Source organism: Bufo gargarizans, chromosome 2, assembly GCF_014858855.1.
Source record: "Bufo gargarizans isolate SCDJY-AF-19 chromosome 2, ASM1485885v1, whole genome shotgun sequence".
In the NCBI taxonomy this organism is placed as follows: Eukaryota; Metazoa; Chordata; class Amphibia; order Anura; family Bufonidae; genus Bufo; species Bufo gargarizans.
In genome coordinates, this window is record NC_058081.1 from 65,923,029 (window position 1) to 65,944,568 (window position 21,540).

At 45.6% G+C, this 21,540-nt stretch overlaps 1 protein-coding gene across 1 annotated transcript in view; it reads left to right on the top strand.

The window, feature by feature from the left end:
* The first annotated feature begins 4,628 nt into the window (after positions 1-4,628).
* The window catches only part of EVI5L (ecotropic viral integration site 5 like), a 45,209-nt gene continuing 28,297 nt past the window's right edge, over positions 4,629-21,540 (top strand). The window contains 7 exon segments of the mRNA XM_044279095.1: positions 4,629-4,738; positions 11,000-11,160; positions 16,374-16,539; positions 17,117-17,341; positions 17,801-17,848; positions 17,850-17,876; positions 18,218-18,343. Coding sequence (XP_044135030.1) covers positions 11,000-11,160; positions 16,374-16,539; positions 17,117-17,341; positions 17,801-17,848; positions 17,850-17,876; positions 18,218-18,343 — 753 coding nt within the window. The 5' untranslated portion in view covers positions 4,629-4,738.

Here is a 21,540-nt window from a genome sequence, read left to right on the forward strand (position 1 = left end):
TGAGGGGTTAGGTCATGTGACATTTTTATAGAGCTGATCATTACGGACGTGGCAATACCTAATATGTATACTTTTTCTTATTTATTTATGTTTTACACAATAATAGCATTTTTTAAACCAAAAAAATTATGTTTTAGTGTCTCCATAGTCTGAGAGCCATAGCTTTTTTGACCGATTGTCTTAGGTAGGGTCAAATTTTTTGTGGGATGAGGTGACAGTTCGATTGGTACTATTTTGGGGGGCATATGCCTTTTTGATCGCTTGGTGTTGCACTTTATGTGATGTTAGGTTAACAAAAAATGGCTTTTTTGGCACTGTTTTTATTTTAAATTTTTTACGGTGTTCACCTGAGGGGCTAGGTCATGTGATATTTTGATAGAGCAGGTTGTTATGGAAGCGGCAATACCTAATATGTAGCAGTTTTGAAGCAAAAAGAAAACATATTTTAGTGTCTCCATTGTCTGAGAGTCATAGTTTTTTTATTTTTTGACCTATTGTCCTAGCTAGGGTATCATTTTTTGCAGGATGAGGTGACGGTTTGATTTGTACTATTTTGGGGGGCATACACCTTTTTAATCGCTTGCTATTGATGTAAGGTGTTGTGATGTATTTTTTTTACGGTGTTCAACTGAGGGGTTAGGTCATGTGATATTTTTATAGAGCTAGTTGTTACGGATGCGGCGATACATAATATGTATACTTTTTTTATTTATTTCACTTTAACACAATAATAGCATGTTTGAAATAAAAAAAAGGATGTTTAAATGTCTCCATGTTCTCAGAGCTATAGTTTTTTTTTCTGTTTTTGAGCGATTTTCTTAAGTAGGGGCTCAATTTTGAGGATAAGGTGACATTTTATTGGTACGATTTTGGGAGACATATGCCTTTATTGATCGCTTGGTGCTGCACTTTTTGTGATGTAAGGTGACAAAAATAGCTTTTTTCAACAGTTTTTTTTTTTCTTTGTGGTGTTTATCCGACAGGGTGGATCATGCGATATATTTATAGAGCCAGTCATTACGGACGCAGTGATACCTAATATGTGTGTTTTTTCCTTTTTTTCTATTTTTTATTATACAATCAGGGGAAAGGGGTGTTTTTTTTCTTTTTTTACTGGAAACATTATTTTTTTTTATTAAAAACACTTTTGTTTGCTTTTTTTTTTAACTTTATTTCTGTCCCACTCTGGGATTTCAACTTTTAGGGGTCTGATCCCCTCTGCAATGCATTACAATACATCTGTATTGTAATGCATTGCCTGTTAGGGTACTTTCACACTTGCGTTGTTGGATTCCGGCAGGCAGTTCCGTTGCCGGAACTGCCTGCCGGATCTGGAAATCCGTATGCAAACAGATAGCATTTGTTTCCGGATCCGGCTGACAAATGCATTGAAATACCGGATCTGTCTCTCCGGTGTCATCCGGAAAAATGGATCCGGTATTTTTTTTTTTTCACGGATCCGGTTTTTCAGAACACTTGCTACAGAATCCGGGATTAATACATTTCAATGGAAATTAATGCCAGATTCTGCATTTCGGCAAGTGTTCCGGAATTTTGGCCGGAGAAAATTCTGCAGCATGCTGCGGTTTTTTCTCTGGCCAAATACCGTAAGAGTGACTGAACTGGAGACATCCTGATGCATACTGAACAGAATGCTCTCCATTCAGAATACATTAGGATAAAACTGAAGCGTTTTTTTCCAGTATTGAGCCCCTGTGACAGAACTCAATGCCGGAAAAGAATAACGCAAGTGTGAAAGTAGCCTTAGTGTATTACACAGAGTAATACACTGACAGGTTGCCTAGGAGACTGGGCCTGGGGCTGGATCTCCTCGGCCCCCTGTAGAAGGCAGGTACCGATGCCGTGCAAGGCATTGGGCAGCCTGTGCATGGCATCGGGCTGCCTTGTCACCCGTCGGGTCCCCGCCACAGCAGCGCGGGGACCCAATGGGCTCCCTCACTATCAGGGACTGCAGGGCCCCTGCAGCGATCGGGCATCACTTGCCGCCATGACGTACTACTACATCATATGTCGGGAAAGGGTTAAAATATCTCTGAACTTTTGACAAGCACAAAAAGGGACAATATGTACAGTAACAGGAGTTATGCCCACATGTGCCCTCACAGTAGTAATGGCCACATACAGTATGTACATCCAGACTTCTGTTATAGGGGGCGCTCCAGACAACACAACTAGACTGCTGTTATAGGGGGCGCTCCAGACTACACAACCAGACTGCTGTTAAAGGAGGCGCTCCAGACAACACAACTAGACTGCTGTTATAGGGGGCGCTCCAGACTACACAACCAGACTGCTGTTATAGCAGGCGCTCCAGACTATATAACCAGACTGCTGTCATTGGGGGCGCTCCAGACTACAAAACCAGACTGCTGTTATAGGGGGCGCTCCAGACTACACAACCAGACTGCTGTTATAGGGGGCACTCCAGACTACACAACCAGACTGCTGTTATAGGGGGAGCGCTCCAGACTACACAACCAGACTGCTGTTATAGGGGGCGCTCCAGACTACACAACCAGACTGCTGTTATAGGGGGAGCGCTCCAGACTACACAACCAGACTGCTGTTATAGGGGGCGCTCCAGACTACACAACCAGACTGCTGTTATAGGGGGTACTCCAGACTATACATCCAGACTGCTGTTATAGGAGGCGCTCCAGACTACACAACCAGACTGCTGTTATAGGAGGCACTCCAGACTACACAACCAGACTGCTGTTATAGGGGGCGCTCCTGACTACACAACCAGACTGTTGTTATAGGGGGCGCTCCAGACTACACAACCAGACTGCTGTTATAGGGGGAGCGCTCCAGACTACACAACCAGACTGCTGTTATAGGAGGCACTCCAGACTACACAACCAGACTGCTGTTATAGGGGGAGCGCTCCAGACTACACAACCAGACTGCTGTTATAGGGGGCGCTCCAGACTATACATCCAGACTGCTGTTATAGGGGGCGCTCCAGACTACACAACCAGACTGCTGTTATAGGGAGCGCTCCAGACTACACAACCAGACTGCTGTTATAGGGGGAGCTCCAGACTATACAACCAGACTGTTGTTATAGGGGGCGCTCCAGACTACAAATCCAGACTGCTGTGATTGGGGGCGCTCCAGACTACACATCCAGACTGCTTTGATAGGGGGCGCTCCAGACTACTCAACCAGACTGCTGTTATAGGGGGCGCTCCAGACTACACAACCAGACTGCTGTTATAGGGGGTGCTCCAGACTATTCATCCAGACTGCTGTTATATGGGGTGCACCAGGCTGGTGTTATAGGGGGAGCTCCAGACTGCTGTTATAGGGGGCGCTCCAGACTATACAACCAGACTGCTGTTATAGGGGGCGCTCCAGACTACACAACTAGACTGCTGTTATAGGGGGCGCTCCAGACTATACAACTAGACTGCTGTTATAGGGGCGCTCCAGACTACACAACCAGACTGCTGTTATAGGGGGCGCTCCAGACTAAAGAACCAGACTGCTGTTATAGGGGGCGCTCCAGACTACACAACCAGACTGCTGTTATAGGGGGCGCTCCAGACTACACAACCAGACTGCTGTTATAGGGGGCGCTCCTGACTACACAACCAGACTGCTGTGATTGGGGGCGCTCCAGACTACACATCCAGACTGCTGTTATAGGGGGTGCTCCAGAGTACACAACCAGACTGCTGTCATAGGGGGCGCTCCAGACTACACAACCAGACTGCTGTTATAGGGGGCGCTCCAGACTACACAACCAGACTGCTGTTATAGGGGGCGCTCCAGACTACACAACCAGACTGCTGTTATAGGGGGCGCTCCAGACTATACATCCAGACTGCTGTTATAGGGGGCGCTCCAGACTACACAACCAGACTGCTGTTATAGGGGGCGCTCCAGACTATACATCCAGACTGCTGTCATAGGGGGCGCTCCAGACTATACATCCAGACTGCTGTTATAAGGTGCGCTCCAGACTACACAACCAGACTGCTGTTATAAGGTGCGCTCCAGACTACACAACCAGACTGCTGTTATAGGGGGCGCTCCAGACTACACAACCAGACTGCTGTTATAGGGGGCGCTCCAGACTATACATCCAGACTGCTGTCATAGGGGGCGCTCCAGACTACACAACCAGACTGCTGTTATAGGGGGACGCTCCAGACTACACCTACATTCTGCTGTTTTATGAGACCGTCCATGCTTTACCACTACAGCGTGCATACTGCATGGTATAAATATGAAGAGAACAACCTTCAACTTGTCTGACACCTGATTATTATAGCTAAAGGGAAAGAATTCAGTGTCGCTTTTCTATTGGTCCACTCCTAAGTCACAAAGAAATCCAGTACACTATTGGCTGGAGAAATCGTACAAGTCCCGCCTTCTATACTAAGGCAAGCCGCTGGTAACACTGTTCTCAAGTCCCGCCCAGCTGTCATTTTCTCGCTCTCCTATTGGTCATCCTCTCGCAGTTTGTTTCTCGGATTGGCTGTTCTCCCTTCCATAGTTGCAGTGGCTAGTCCCGCCCCGCTGTCACCCGGTGTAGTCGTTGATTGGCTTTTTTTTTACGTCAATCATCTGAAGGTCGCAACCCCATTGAGTGGGTCTATGTTGACGTCGAGCAGAAGGCGGGACCATGCGGTGTGTCTGATTTCTCCGCCGCCCGGTGCTGTAGAGCCCCGGGGAGGGAGGAGCTGCGTGACAGCGCCGGGGGCCTGAGGTGAGGACATGTGAGCTGGCTGCACCGTGCTTGTCGGCCTGTCTGACGCCTGTATGGGAGGCGATGGGGGATCTGTGTGGACATCTGTGATGGGTTTCGTGGTCGTCACGGTGCCCGGCTGTAGAGGGTGTGACGCTGGGTTCGGTGACATCATCAGCGGATTTAGGCGCATCATGCAGATGTCAGAATTAGGCGATGCCTTGTGACGTCATTCATTAGTCCGCCAATTAATTAGGTCATTATGGCTCCATAGGGCGCCCATGTGACGTCACTGTGCACCCATCCCCCTCCCTTGCTTCTCTACATCATCTCCTGGTCCATCTCCCACCTGTGTGAATCCTTCCCTCCATCTTCTCCTGAGCCCACCTCTGTAGTCCCATCCCTTGTCCTCAGCCCACCCCCTCTCTTCATGCCTTTCATGAACAGGGATGGTCCTCATCCATGGAAGACCCCTTTCCATATTCTCTCTTTCCTTGACATCTCCAAAGCTGACCACCAAACAGTTTGTGGTATCATGTCCACATGTCAGGTTGTCGTGACCACATCTGTGGCTCCTGGGTTTATCGTGACCACATCTGTGGCTCCTGGGTTTGTCGTGACCACATCTCTCGCTCCCCAGTTGTCACAACAATCTGTTTTGATGAACTTTTTTTGCTCCTTAAGATTTGCTGACCATGTTTTTAGTTTTCTTTTCCCACTTGTTGCTTGTGATGGTGTGTAGCCCTCTGATGAGTCACCTATGAGTAATCTCTGAGGCCTGGACGCACTGTTCATGAGAAGAAAGAATGTTGTCAAAGGGGTATTCCTGTCTGGAGCATCTGTCGCCTAACCAAAGTATAAGGCTAAATTAGTGGAAGTTCAATTTCTGGGACACCCATGATTTCCAGCATGGGGGTGAGGTTCTGACTGCAGGGACTCCCACGTTCTCCAGCATGTGGGTGAGGTTCTGACTCCAGGGACTCCCATCGTTCTCCAGCATGTGGGTGAGGTTCTGACTGCAGGCACCCTCATCTATCTCCAGCATGGGGGTGAGGTTCTGACTGCAGGCACCCTCATCGTTCTCCAGCATGGGGGTGAGGTTCTGACTGCAGGGACTCCCACGTTCTCCAGCATGTGGGTGAGGTTCTGACTCCAGGGACTCCCATCGTTCTCCAGCATGTGGGTGAGGTTCTGACTGCAGGCACCCTCATCGATCTCCAGCATGGGGGTGAGGTTCTGACTGCAGGCACCCTCATCGTTCTCCAGCATGGGGGTGAGGTTCTGACTGCAGGCACCCTCATCGATCTCCAGCATGTGGGTGAGGTTCTGACTGCTGGGACTCCCATCATTCTCCAGCATGGGGGTGAGGTTCTGACTGCAGGCACCCTCATCTATCTTCAGCATGTGGGTGAGGTTCTGACTGCAGGCACCCTCATCAATCTCCAGCATAGGGGTGAGGACGAGGTTCTGACTTCTGTGACTCCCATCATTCTCCAGCATGGGGGTGAGGTTCTGACTGCAGGCACCCTCATCGTTCTCCAGCATGTGGGTGAGGTTCTGACTGCAGGCACCCTCATCGTTCTCCAGCATGTGGGTGAGGTTCTGACTGCAGGCACCCTCATCGTTCTCCAGCATGTGGGTGAGGTTCTGACTGCAGGCACCCTCATCGATCTCCAGCATGTGGGTGAGGTTCTGACTGCAGGCACCCTCATCGATCTCCAGCATGTGGGTGAGGTTCTGACTGCAGGCACCCTCATCGATCTCCAGCATGTGGGTGAGGTTCTGACTGCAGGCACCCTCATCGATCTCCAGCATGGGGGTGAGGTTCTGACTGCAGGCACCCTCATCGATCTCCAGCATGGGGGTGAGGTTCTGACTGCAGGCACCCTCATCGTTCTCCAGCATTAGGGTGAGGTTCTGACTGCTGGGACTCCCATCATTCTCCAGCATTAGGGTGAGGTTCTGACTGCAGGGACTTCCCATTGTTCTCCAACATGTGGATGGGGTTCTGACCACATGGACCCTAATCAATCTCCAGCATGGGAGTGAGGTTCTGACCACAGGGACTCCAATCATTCTCCAGAATGGGGGTGATCTTCTGACCGCAGAGGCTCCCATTGTGCTCCAGTATGGGGATGATGTTCTTACTGCAGGGACTCCCATCATTCTCCAGCTTGGGGATGGGGTTCTGGCTGCATGGACCCTCATGAATCTCTGGCATGGGGGTGAGTGTCTGACCACAGAGACTTCCATGGTTCTCCAGAATGGGGGTGAGGTTTTGACTGAACAGACTGCCATTGATCTCTAGCATGGAGGTGAGGTTCTGAACAGAGGGATTCCCATCGTTCTTCAGCATGGGGGTGAGGTTCTTACCGCAGGGACCTCCATCGATCTCCAGCATGATGGGGGGGTCTGACTGCAAGGACCCCCACCGGTCTACAGCACAGAGGAGAGGTTCTGTCCGCTGCGACTTAAATCAATTTTCAGCACAGGGATGGGGCATGGCAAAGATGGTGACAACCGCTTCCCCCAACACCTCCAAAATGTTGTAGTGTGAGGGATTTTAGGGTGTTAGTCAGTGTGTCTCAGTCCTACATTTATTTCTTAAAGAGGGCACGCCATAGTGTGAGAAAGTGGTGCCCTATGGTGAACATCTATGGAGTCTCCAAGAGAGATGCCTCAAATATCTAACTGCATGGAATCCCTTGAAATCTAGTATTGAGGTTGCAGTTCCTGGTGGAGAGATGGTCCTGCTTTGGGATTTTGGCCCATGAAGAACATTAATCATCTTCCCACGGGATAGGTGAAAATGTATGAAATGATGACTGACCCTTAGGATAGGTCACCCAGCATTATTTCAGTGGGGGTCCAACGTCCAGCACCCCCGCTAATCAGCTGTTTGATTCCGTCAAGACGCTGGGCGAACACCGCAGCCTCTTCATGGTATACCAGGCACAGCGCCATACTTTGGATAGTGGCTGTGCATGGTATTGCAGTCCAGCACCATGCACTTGAATGGGACTGAGCTGCACGTAGACCATGTGACCGATGTGATGTCACAGACTGAGGATGAGGCGGTAATTCTCACCCAAACACCTGGTCACGATCAGCCGCTGGAAGGGGCCATGAAGTTGGACCCCACTGATCTGATACAGTGTCTACAGCTCCTGTGCGACTCTAGATGTCGCCATGGTTACAGACCACAAACAAACCCTATGTAGTCAGGAGACGTGGTGTTCCAACAAGATATCACCCACCCACACACTGCCCGCACTACACAGGGTGCTCTTCAGGGTATCCTGCAGCTCCACCGGTCAGATCCGTCACAGATCTCTCCTCCATCCAGGATGTCTGGGACGGATCTCCTATGTACAGCAGCCATCAACCAGGCTGAACCAGGCCTCCAAGGAGCTCGGGACGTCCACAGCATCTGTGTGACCATTACCTCCTGTACCACAGCAAGGGGAGGTGCCACCCAGTATTAATGTCACCCTGCCTCATCACATACCTGCTGCCGGACCCAAACTAAAGGGGGCGCCACCCTGTGTGATCACTGACCGAACCCAACTAGCAGCTTCAGTCTCAGCTCAGTCACATTCAGTTATCAAGGTCTTCATTTTCTGCCAGTGTATCTATTTATCTATCATCTACCCTGTCTATAGCTATCTATCTGTCTATCTCATATCTATCTCATAGCTATCATCTATCCTGTCTATAGCTATCTATCTCATATCTATCTATCAATCAATCTATTATCTATCATCTACCCTGTCTATAGCTATCCATCTATTTATCTATTATCTATCTCATAGCTATCATCTATCCTGTCTATAGCTATCTATCTCATATCTATCTATCTATCTCATATCTATCTATCTATCTCATATCTATCTATCTATCTATCTCATATCTATCTATCTATCTATCTATCTATCTATCTATCTATCTATCTATCTATCTCATATCTATCTATCTATCTATCTATCTATCTATCTATTTTCTATCCTGTCTATAGCTATCTATCTATATCCTATCTATTATCTATCTATCTATGTATCTATTATCTGTCTATCTATCTCATATCTATCTATCTATCAAATCAAATCAGCTTTATTGGCAGGACTAAATAAATTTTAGCATTGCCAAAGCAAGTGGGAAATAATTGGGTAGGGTTGGGGGATGGGGACAGGTCCAGGGTGGGGGTATAGGAGTCCATGGTATATCAGGCTCCTCTTAGTCTATGGCAGGCAGTAATATATTGTGCTGCTATGGCCGCTGTGTTCTCCTCTTCCCCCAGCAGTATGGAGAGTCTCTCTTCCTCCTCCATGGAGGTGAAGTCTATCTATCTATTATCTATATATCTATTATCTGTCCATCTATCGCTATCTATTATTTATCATCTATATATCTAATATCTATCTCTCTATCTATCCATCTCATATATATCTCTCTATCTATCTATTTATCTATCTATCTATATCATATCTATCTATCCATCTCATATCTATCTATCCATCTCATATCTATCTATCCATCTCATATCTATCTATCCATCTCATATCTATCTATCTATCTCATATATATATATCTATCTATCTATCTATCTATCTATCTATCTATCTATCTATCTATCTCTCTATCTCATATCTATCTTCCATCTGACCCATTGGTGTAATCAGTCAGTGTATGACAGGAGATAGCTCTTGGCTCCGGGGGCCTCATTAATGTCTGGTGCTTGTAAAATGTTAAAAGCTGACCCGATCTTTCATTATCACAGGAACGTTTTGGGCTAACCACATAAAGCAGTGATGCACCGCCCGCCATCTCACACGACTCCTCCTTCCGGTATAGCTGCCTGCATCTGACATTATTGGGTCAGGCCTCCGGTGTACTGCACCGCCGCTAGAACTGCCGTTATTGCATTCAAAGGGGAACACCATGATTATTCATATGTCAGAGAGATGTAGGAGAAGTTTTGATGGGTCGGGTTGTGAGTGCTGAGACCCCCATGGAGCTCTGACCTAGCGAGCTTAGACCCCCACATAATAGGCAGTGATGGCAAGTCCTGAAAAACTGAGCAGTGTTCAATCAGTCGGATTCCAGCTCTGACGCCGGACTCCAAGATGGCCGCACCACTTCTCAGACTACCTGATGCACACTGGGCATCAGGTTCCATGGCACTTCCTGCTGCCCTTGGATTGGCCAGCGCTGTTCACGTGAGCACTGCTAACCAATCCGAAGGCAGGGGCAGAAAAGCAGGAAGTGTCTGAGATCAGTGTGCACCAGGTAGTCTGAGAAGCGGTGCGGCCATCTTGGATGGCAGAAAAGCAGCCTGGGAACTAGTGGATCTGCAGCTAAAAAGATGAAAAAGACATCGCTGTGTAAATCTTCTGTTCACTCCCCAGTTAATGTGATTTAATTTTTTATTTTAATTATGAACCGGAGAGTCGCTTTTAAAAAAAAAAAAAAGTATTATATACATTTTATAGTAATTTATTTATATCCCAAACTGTGATGGCAAAAATAAAAATACAGTTTCTTCTCGATAAAGCAAGGCCTCAGAGAGCCAAGACGAAAAAAGGAAGGTAATCATTAAAGGCTATAGACACCCCAAATTTGTTGGCTGGGTTACATTGGAGATTTGATTAAGTGTGCTGTTTTATCCTATTTACTGTGGTGTAATGTACGTTAATTCTCACTGATATACCAGTTATTAGAACACTTATTTAAAATGTGTTTTATTGCCTTATTGTACTTTTGACTTACTGAAAAGTTCAACAAAATCTGTTTAAACATAAAGGCTATGGACACCTTTGGGGACAATTGTTTTTTTATTATTATAATTGTTGCATTGTACTGATTTTGAGCTAAAAATCATTTTTTCTATTGTTTTTTTTTTAAATGTTGAGCCCCTGTCTCTGTGCAGTCTTGAGTTTCTCTAGTAGAAGGCTCTGGATGTTCACTCTGTTCCGTCAGGCAGCTCAGCGGACGGCTCCTGATCTCTGACCTTATAAACAGTCATTATATCTTGCTGATAAGAATGTGGTTCTAATAAGTGTTTTTGATCTTTTAGTAATTTAGAGATAAGGGTTATTAGATGACGTCAAAAAGACCAATTGAAAAAACGATTTTTAGCCCAAAATGAGTAAAATGCAATCATAAATTTAAAAAAATGCCCCTGAAGGTGTACATCATGAATGCAGTGTTGACAACCCCCTGTGAGTGAAGCAGCAGCAGCCCTGCTCTCTCCTGTCCTTACGGCTAAACCTCTTATTCTTTCAGATGAGCGCTCTGGCCCCCCTCCATCTCACCGACATGGCCAGCCCCGCTCTCAGTCCAGATGATTCGTCCTTGTCGGCGGCTTTCAGCGTCTCGCCCTCAGACTCTGAGAACCTCAGTCCAGATGAACTGGAGCTACTCAGCAAGCTGGAGGAGCAGAACAGGTACACAGGGTGACCTACAGAACTGGGGACATATAGGTTGCATATCCTACAGCATAGGGGCCACTTGCAGCCCGTGATGCCATTCTGTGTGGCCCCAACCATCTGGACATGGAAATGGTTGCCCATGTGTGGGTGCCAACATGTAATTGCCATGTCAGGAAGATAAAGAGTGGCACGCACGCAGGAGTAGGGATGAGCAAGTACCAATGCTTTACCATGTAGCTAGCTCTGGGTCCCCGTACCCTGTTTGGCACCCTAGAAAAGGAGTAGTAGTTTATGGAGGTTGTGAAATGCTAGGCTGTGACTACAACCATCCATAATCTGTAATGGAGAGAGACTCATGCATGCAAGGTCTCCTCCTCTTTAGAATTATATTTGGGAAGAATGGGGCCCCATTCTCTTGATTGGTGAGAGTCCTGTAAGTGGAACCCATAAACGTCTGAGATGATGATGATGATGCTCCTTTAAGTTATATTGTGGCCCTTGGGAGTGGTTCAGCATAACAGTGTGGCCCCCGGATCAGAGAAGGATGTGCACCCCTGTACACTTGCAAGCTTGACCCAAACCTGCCAAGGAAAGTCAAATAACGGTAAGTAGTTGCCAGACTGCCATGACTTCCCCGTACCTTCTCTCTCCTGAATCTGCACTTAGGGGAGGAGACGGAAGGCCACCATGCACATTGATGGTCAAGTGGTCCCACCAAAATTGGTGGGTTCAGCCGACGTACATTTAATGTACATAGACTGTTTAAGATTGGTGAAATAGATCCCCCTGAGAGCTTTTTAAAGTGTCCTGAAGGTTGATAATTTGAGGAACGGTATTGATTTCCTGGAAGAAAACACTGAATGATTTACATCTGAGGGATTAAGAGGAACCTTTAAGAAATCAATAGTGAAGCCAGCGCTCTCTGGTGCATGCTTCGTCTGATGTGTCTGTTACTGAACGGCACTTTTTATGGTCCAGGATTCTCAGCACAAGGTTTTCATTTTGCTTCAGGGAGAAAGAATGTTTCAGAGTCGTCCTCATAAGTCAAGTTATTAAAGTGATGGTGGCTCAAGAAGCCATCTTCTTTTCTGGTCTGCCTCCTGGAATTACTGGAGGTTCAGCTGGCCAGGGTACATTGTAGGTAAAAATATAGTATTATAAGGCGGCCATGTCATGCATCACTCCGTGCTCAGGCTTTAAAGTGAGGTCCCAAGTGGAGAACCCCCTATATGACATCTGAATTCCCTAATAGGGTATATGGAGGCAACCACTTTCAAAAATTGTATTCGTCCATTTCTTGGTTAGCAAATAACAATGATAGATGGTGGTATGGCGTACCATGTTCTTACCTGAAATAGGAACTGAAATTAGTTGAATATATAGCACCGGATCGATAAAAATCATATATGGGTTCCATGACATTACTTTTTTTTTCTTTACAAGCAGCACCATCTATCCAAGGATCATTTTTTTCCAAGGATGGTGGCCAGCACAGCAGTAATGACTATGGAGAATCCAGAAGACCCCAATACAAAGTGAAGACCATGTTGACAAACACTATTCATAGTCACCAGCATGGAGGGACAGTATACTGTAGGGTCAGGCTCCAGGTGCTAGTTTGACTTTTAAGTGGGCTTACAAGGAGAACTTTTATAGATAGCAGTAGAAAAACATTCCAAGTAGGTTAGCACCTTAAGAAAATTACTCCAGTCTCCTTGGATTTTTCTTGCCTTGGTCAACAGTAGTTAATAAATGACTATGGTGGCACTTATAAGATCTTTGTTCCTTAGAGTCCTTTTTCATGGACTGATGCCTAGCAATAACAAGCTCCTAACGACGATATAAAAAAGTGCTCCTTCAACTCCCAAACGGTTTTGCCTGAGTTATGCTTGGGCTTTCAGACAAGAACCTAACAGATCAGCCCGAACTGAGCTCGGTTAGCAGGGTGAGGAGGGCAGGACTGCTTTAACCCTTCACATATCAGGCTGTGTAGCAGCTAGAGAGGTGGGCCTGGTCTTGTTTGAAAGCTTTAAAACAAGACCAGGATCACTTATTAGCTCCACTACATTGGGTCGGGTGATATAGCCTTTAAAAATCAGGTAATGGATGCCTTTATGCCTTCCCTAACAGGAGAGATGGCAGTTGAAAGTAGGTAGAAATTGCCCAAGTGGCAGGAGGCTGGCACACTCCAATGAGCTTGCCCGTAGCTGGTATAATTCTCATGTTTGATCATTTCTGCACAGAGCTCATTAAAATGTGCCGCGACCTTGTGCTGAAACCTTCCATTGCTGCGTGTGTCTGGGAAAGTCAGCTGCAATTCTCCCAGCAGGACAATGCTGTATAGATAGTGATGCCAGGCGGCTTTCTTCCTCTGCACAATGTCCTCTTTCAGGCACATGGGGCCGGGTGAATAGCGCAGGCTGGCTTCTTTTCCACATTCATTCATACCAATTAAATATAGCATTCATTACCATGTACGAGGCAGAATAGGATTCCACGGACAGTATGTATAATTAATACACAGCACTATACAAGGCAGGGTATATTCTATTACCACAGTGCAGATTCCTGTACTAAACATTGTCGCGCCCTTTGCTCAAGACTGCCCTCAGAAGGTAAAGGGAAGTACTGCAATGCAAGCAATTAAAGGAATTGTCTCATCTGAGACAATGTAAATGGGTTCAAAACTATTTGCACTTAAAGGAGTTGTCTCATCATAGACAATGGGGGCATAGCCCCATTGTCTGATAGGTGCGGGTCCACCTATATTGAGAACGGAGCCCCGAAATTGGTGGAGGTCACACTGCGCATGCGCAGCCGCCCTCCAATAGCCGCTTGGCTATTTCCATAAGGCTCACAGAAGTGAATGGGAGCGGTGGCCGCTCATGCGTGGTACGCTCCCATTCACTTCTTTGGGGAGAGCACTTTGTGGTGGCCGGATCGGAGTCCTCCAGCTACCACTTTGCGGGGCTCCGTTCCTGGTATAGGTGTGGGTCTAAGTGAGCCAAAATACTTTATGGGTCTCAAAGATGGGAAGCTAAGGGTGTAAGTAAAGGAGGTGCCAAGATTGCCGTCACCACTTCTTTAGAGCATGCCCCTTTGCTCTAAAATGTGAAAAATTGGCTTCTACCTCACAGGTTTATTTTTTGCCTTCCTCTGGAACAACTTGCAGGAGAACAGGCCGAACTGGATGGACAGATGTTCTAATAACTATGTAACGGGTGCCTATCATTTTAATACTGATATGCCAAAAGTTCTGACTGGTGTGGAGACCCTCACTGATCACTAAAATGAGGAGGCCGAGTGATGTTCCCCTCCATTCCTGGCTAGGCTTAGATCTTCTTGAAGAGCAGAGTGAGCGGTATATGGATTCATAGACAGTCTATGGCGCTGGACAGACTTGGCCACTGAGCTCAGCTGGGCACTTCTGTCCCGTGTTTTAGCAATTAGTGGGGGTCTCGGCACATGGTCCATCAAAACTTTCTGACATGTCAGAGGTTTATTAAAATGATAGTTACCATTTAATGGTATTCTCTGGGACTTTGGTATTGATGACCTTTCCTTAGGATAAGTCGTCAATATCATATCGGCAGAAGTCCCAACACCATGTAGCCACCATGCTGGGCTACTGCAGTATTGCTCCCAGACAAGTGCCCAGTACACAGTGTATGGATCTTCTGTAGACCACTGGTGGGCTGGGAGACCGTCCCCTGCCGATCTGATCTTGATGGTAGTCTGCACACATCTATAGACTACCCATCACTACATTTTATTACATCCAAAGAGTTATATAATGAACCAGACCCAGACAATATCAAAAACCATTTCAAATGCCTTCCACAAACCTGCCATGATGTGGGGAGCATGCCACGATCGGTAGCACAACCTGGACTCAAAGCAGAGTTGGAGTCAGTGTTGCGATCAAGAACCGCACGGCCAAACTGGTCCTTAATTGCACTGTTTAGCATTGTTAATGGCCATGCTGCCCGTGTAATACCTTTTCTTCATCGCAGCGTGGCTGCATCCCAAATGCCACACGACCACGCTGTGTGGTCGTACCCTAAAGAAATCGCATATATCAACAGTCATTAGGGTGAGTTCACACATGGGTTTTTGCTGCCGTTTTTTCTACACTTTTGTGGGATTTTGATGCATTACTTGCGGTCAAAACACCAGAAGGTTTACATCAAGTATGAAACATAGGACACACAAGTGTATTTTGCTCCTGGCATTTTTGTTTATTATGTGTCATTTTTTTTATGTCTTTTGTCTTTCTGTCTTTTTTTGAAAAATGTAGCATTCTGGAGCTCTCAGCGTTTTTGGGTTTTTTTTCAGGCGTCTTCACATCTCTTCACTCCTTGAAGAAAACTTTAGTGTGCAAAAACCACCAGAAAAAATGCATAAAAAAATGCAGATGGCCCCCCCCCCCAAAAAAAACTTGTATTCCCTAACCCTGCGTATTCTGCCGTTTTTTCCTCTCGCACTGGTTAAAAAAAAAACGCTAGCCCAAAATTAATGCGTGTAAGGACCCTACGAGATGGCACCTTCAGACAACCTGCAGACGGGTGCAGGTGAACACACATGAGATCCGCACAAATTTCCGTGCAGATTTATGTGCATTTCTGCAGCATATCCACACCAAAACAGCATTTTATGGTGCAGATCTGATGCAGTTTTGCCACAGATCTCACCCTTCCATTGAAGAGGGTGAAATTCACAGCTAAAACCGCAAACATAATTGACACACTGCAGATTTTGAAATCGGCACAGAATAAATCTCCAGAGTGTCCATGAGACTTGTCTATTCTCATACACTTTGCTGATACTGTACTACGCTGTGGTTTTTCAGCACGGGAATCCGCACGTATTCAGCAACGTGTGCAGGTGGCTAGATATGGGTGGGCTGTATTTCTGGCGGTATTGAGATTATTTTTTACGCACATCAGTGGGCCATCTTTTAATGATGGTCTATATGTGCGGCTTCTTTACTGCTTGTTGGGGACAGGTCCAGGCTTTTTCTGGTAGGTTTTTCTGAACTGCTTTTTTATATTGTCTGGGTCATTATATAACTCTGTAGACCTAATAAAAATGTATGGGGGGCTATGCTTTTCCTTTTGTGGTTGCAGTCCTAAGGATAGATAATCGGTAACTAAGTCCAGGAGAACCCTTTTAAGAAAATCTCTGGTTGCCATTATCTGATGTCTGCGATCTTCCTCGTTGTGTCTTAGACTCTTGGAAGCAGACTCCAAATCCCTACGCAGTGTTTCCGGATCCTGCAGGACCAATGTCACCTCCCCGGGGCCACCACCTCTGGACCAGGACAGCTGGGAGCTTTGGGGACGCATTGTCACTCACTGGGAGGAATGGACCAGGAGGAAGGAGAAGCTTTTGAAGGTCAGTGAGAGGCATAGTTGATGGAGAAGACACCGGGTTTAGGTTACAACTCTCTGGAGGGAATATTACATTACATTCCAATGTCTTACACTGCTGACAATCATTAACGCTGATTGTCTTATTACTGTGAGGACGGATCAGTGCACAGACTCTTCACCATCCTGTGTTAATGGTTACCTCTGCTGGTACTGGCTGGTAAGTCACAGGCTCAGCCCATTGCCGCACAGCTTCCCACAATCTCTTGCACTTTCTGTCCAGGGTCTTCAACGTCCACACAGGCGCCATAACCCAACCCGTGTCCGTGCCATCATTGTTGAGAACATGTACATTGCAGGTGGTAACCCATCGGGACAGGTCACATGTCAGATGTATGGCCTGTGATCTATAAGGACAGGGACTGAAGTGCGATGCAGTCAGGAGGGGCCGATGGGACCTCCAAAACAGTACCGATTGGTAAACAGGACTACATTAACAAGCGTAGTACTTTAGATTTTGGGCACATTGGTAGAAACAAATAATGGGAAACCCTTTGAAATATATCTCTCGTTTGTCACCTTCTTACTTTTGCATCCCACAGGAGCTTATACGGAAGGGGATCCCTCATCACTTTCGAGCCATAGTATGGCAGATGCTGTGCAATGCAACAGACATGCCAGTGAAAAAGCAATATGTCGATCTTCTAAAGATGTCCTCTCCATGTGAGAAGCTGATCCGGAGGGACATTGCTCGAACCTACCCAGAGCATGACTTTTTCAGGGGCCAGGACAGCCTGGGGCAGGAGGGGCTGTTCAATGTCATGAAGGTAAAGCAAAAGACGGCATGGGAGGATCACATGTCCATGGATGCATGGGAGGAAAAAAATAAATAAAAATGCCCTTGCTGCATGGGGGATCAATGAGAAATGTTACCGCTCAATTAGTAAACTCAGAATTAGAATAATTAATCCTATTCGGTGTTTAAGTAATACCCTCCCCACCTACTCTGCATGCATACAGTTGTATGAAATATGTTCACATCTACGGGTCAAAATTTACCTGTAAAATACAAACTGTATGCAGTGAGCTCCCCCTAGTGGAGGCCGCAGGTAGCAAGAATTGTATTTTTTAACTCTCTAGGTCTATACAGGGGGTTTGGGGCTCGGTATCAGTAAAATGGAGCCTAAGTCACTATAAAGATGCATAGTACTCTAGAAGAGAAATGTGGTTTGTTTCCATAGTGCTGTATGCAGGATTATCACAGTTTTCTGTCCCCCTCCCTCCAGGCATACTCGCTGATAGACCGAGAGGTGGGCTACTGTCAGGGCAGTGCTTTTCATTGTGGGCCTCCTTCTTATGCAGGTGAGTTATTGTATGTTACTACCTATACATCCATTACAGCTGATGGCTATTGCTCCTGAATTCCCATTGCACATGCACACCTGACTCAGCCGAGCATGCGTATGTTGGGGAGAGAGAAATAAGCCTGCGGGACCAGAGGATTGGACAGGTTTAAAGTCAACATGCCAATCTTTCTTTTCCCTAACATCTGCCATCAGGTAAGGGTTGGGACACCCCCATACATATTATGGGCTCAGAAATCGAGGGGTTCAGTTGGACTTTATGCAATGTGTATGGCCACCTTTACCCTGATCTTGAATCCTGTGCTTTTCTCATATGTCCATTGCTCTCCGCCCCATCAGATGCCAGAGGAAGAAGCCTTCTGCGTGTTTGTCCGGCTAATGCAGGAGTACCGGTTACGAGAGCTCTTTAAGCCCAGTATGGCTGAGCTCGGCTTATGTATATACCAGCTGGAGTATATGTTACAGGTACGTTGGGCTCCTCTGGGTTTTTGGATCTTGATACAATAATCTGATTTTTTTTATTTATAGATTTCTAATAATTGGTTGGACCTGTAAATGTTGCCAGGTTTCACTACAGGCTCATCTGGACCCTTCATGGTCGTATTACTTTGGCTGAACCCTTTAATCACATTCATTGAGAAAGGAGACAAGATACTAGGCTTCATTGTGTGCATTGTACGCAGTAACATAGAGGACACTATGGCAGAAGTACCAAAGTACCACGTATCAAAGCCAGCTAGGGTGTACAGCACATTAATGAGGATGGCTATTTAAAACCATAAAAGGCTGACCAGGCAGGAAGTGTTGTCATGGGGGCGCTAGAGTACAGAAGTCTGTATGGGATGAGTTGGCTTACCCAACATTGTCAGAGACAGGGATGTATTGATGCTTAAAGAAGTGTGCAAACATTTGTATTCTCTAACCCGTTAGAAAGGTGCAAATATGTAATCTGTAGTGAATATAATCTTCTTACCAGTGACTGTATTTGTGAGTTATAACCTCCCTTCTGATCCTCAGCTGTGTCATGTGACCAACAATCACACTTTACAATAACACAGGAAGATTACTACACAACAAGGTCTGCAGCTAGTATGGTCAAACGTGACCGGAATACTCAATAATTCAATACAACAACAACCAAGAGAGTATATATAATTCCTTGAATATAAAATATATATTTATTAGTAATTTTTAAGAGTGTACAAAACACTGTCATAAACAACATAAAGTACGAGTTTCCAAAGTTATGGTACCACATCTATGGCTCCCAATTACTTGCGCAAATAAACCACATGCGTCATGGATCAGTATGAAAGGGAAACACAATGTGCGTGACTAGAAGAACTGCAGGATATAGTAATCCTTGCTAAATTGATGCGCACATGTGTCCATGTACCTATCTAATTAAATATAAAGTGACTAATGCATGAAGATGGACAACATGTAAGGTCTGTCAATGCTGTGTGGTGACAATATAGATGAAGGTGCAGCTCCTCGACGCGCGTTTCGTCGTCAATAACTTCCTCAGGAGGAGTGAACTTTTAATGGGGAGAATAGTGGTATATTTCAATTACGGTATGTGTTGTCCTATCACGGGCCTGAACGAGGGTCATGTGTTAAGTCGCGTGTTGGATGTGATTACATATGCTAATCAGGTAATGAACACGGCGCATGACACGCCTCCTCCCACTACGTATGGCGACTTCCGCCCTCACCCTGAGTCAAGTATCAGAGAGGGCAATCACTGACGTCACTCGTGACGCGGATTGACCTCGCTGACACACGATCTCTGTGGATGACGGCGCAAGCGCGCGCATGGTGAGGCTGTCCTGCGCACCAAAACCCGCAGCATCACGGGGGACATGTGGTGTGTGTGTGTGTGTGTGTGTATATATATATATATATATATCTATCAGGGATCCAAACATCAGTCTATACTATTGATTGGTGTCATTGTGAGTATATATTATCTCATCATATAAAGGGCCATATATAAGGATAGTCTATTATTAGAAAAAGGGGAGGTGTGGGTGTATTATATTATATTCACATCTATTATAAAGACTAGAAATGTCTATATTACGGGCCTTATATATTCAGAGTGAGTTATTACAGTGTCGATGAGCAGTGATTACATGTGAATTTGCAAATTTAATCAATATAAAAGTGATACTACCTAAATAATGGGTGTGATAACTCTTTGTGAATGTAAACCAATTAATAGTGACTGGTGCCATAACATACAGTGTGAGTCATTGTACGAAATATAATAATAAATACTATATTAAAATCGACTTAGGCTACTTTCACACTTGCGCTTGATCGGATCCGTTCTGAACGGATCCGATCATATTAATGCAGACGGAGGCTCCGTTCAGTAAGGATCCGTCTGCATTAATAACTTTAAAAAATTTCGCAAGTGCGCAAGTAGCCTGCGCGGATCCGTTCAGACTTTCAATGTAAAGTCAATAGGGGACGGATCCGCTTGAAGATTGAGCCATATGGTGACATCTTCAAGCGGATCCGTTCCCATTGACTTACATTGTAAGTCTGAACGGATCCGCACGCCTCCGCACGGCCAGGCGGACACCCGAACGCTGCAAGCAGCGTTCAGCTGTCCGCCTGTCCGTGCGGAGGCGAGCGGAGCGGAGGCTGAACGCCGCCAGACTGATGCAGTCTGAGGGGATCCGCATCCATTCAGACTGCATCAGGGCTGGACGGAGGCGTTCGGGTCCGCTCGTGAGCTCCTTCAAACGGAGCTCACGAGCGGACCGACGAACGCTAGTGTGAAAGTAGCCTTAATGAACAATTAAAAATAATTCAATTGCAAGTCATACATAATAAGAAATGGTGCTGTGCGAATATAAATAAATATATTTAGTCAAACAATCATGATATAAATACATTGTTAAAAAGAATAATCTAGTCCCATGGTCTAAAAAACAACAATAATTGTCAATGTGGCAATAATTTGATAAAACGCCAGTTACTGGCTTCCACTGATGGTTACGTTTATCTTGCTTGTAGTTATCCTCCGCTTTTATGCTGACCCAATGGAATGATTGAAGATGGTGGGCCCGTTCTCATGCAATATTGGACAACCGCATTTATTTCTAGAGAAGAAAAATTATTTCAATAATAATTCACAACAAACATAAAACCTATTTATTATCATGGTAAAAATGATGGATCCCCATCAAGTTAAAAGCTACTACGGTCACAGGAAATGGCTGAATCCCAGATTTTCATTTAGCCCTTTGGGTGCCAGGGTATTGAGTCTAAAAATCCATCTGCTTTCTAATTGAGCCAATTTTTTCCCTTTGTTACCACCTCTAATTCCTGGATGGATCATATATAGATCATCAATAGATTGGGGTTATTGTCATGGAATAGTTTAAAGTGTTTGGGGATAGTCTTTAGACAGCTAATGTCAGTCTCATCTTTTGCTTTTTCAATGTCTTTAGCTCGGAAACTCGTACTTTATGTTGTTTATGACAGTGTTTTGTACACTCTTTTAAAAATTACTAATAAATATATATTTTATATTCAAGGAATTATATATATACTCTCTTGGTGGTTGTTGTTGTAATAACACAGGAAGGCAATTTCTCTATATATTCCTATGGGAGACTCAATGTCAGTCTCACAGGAATGAATAGAGA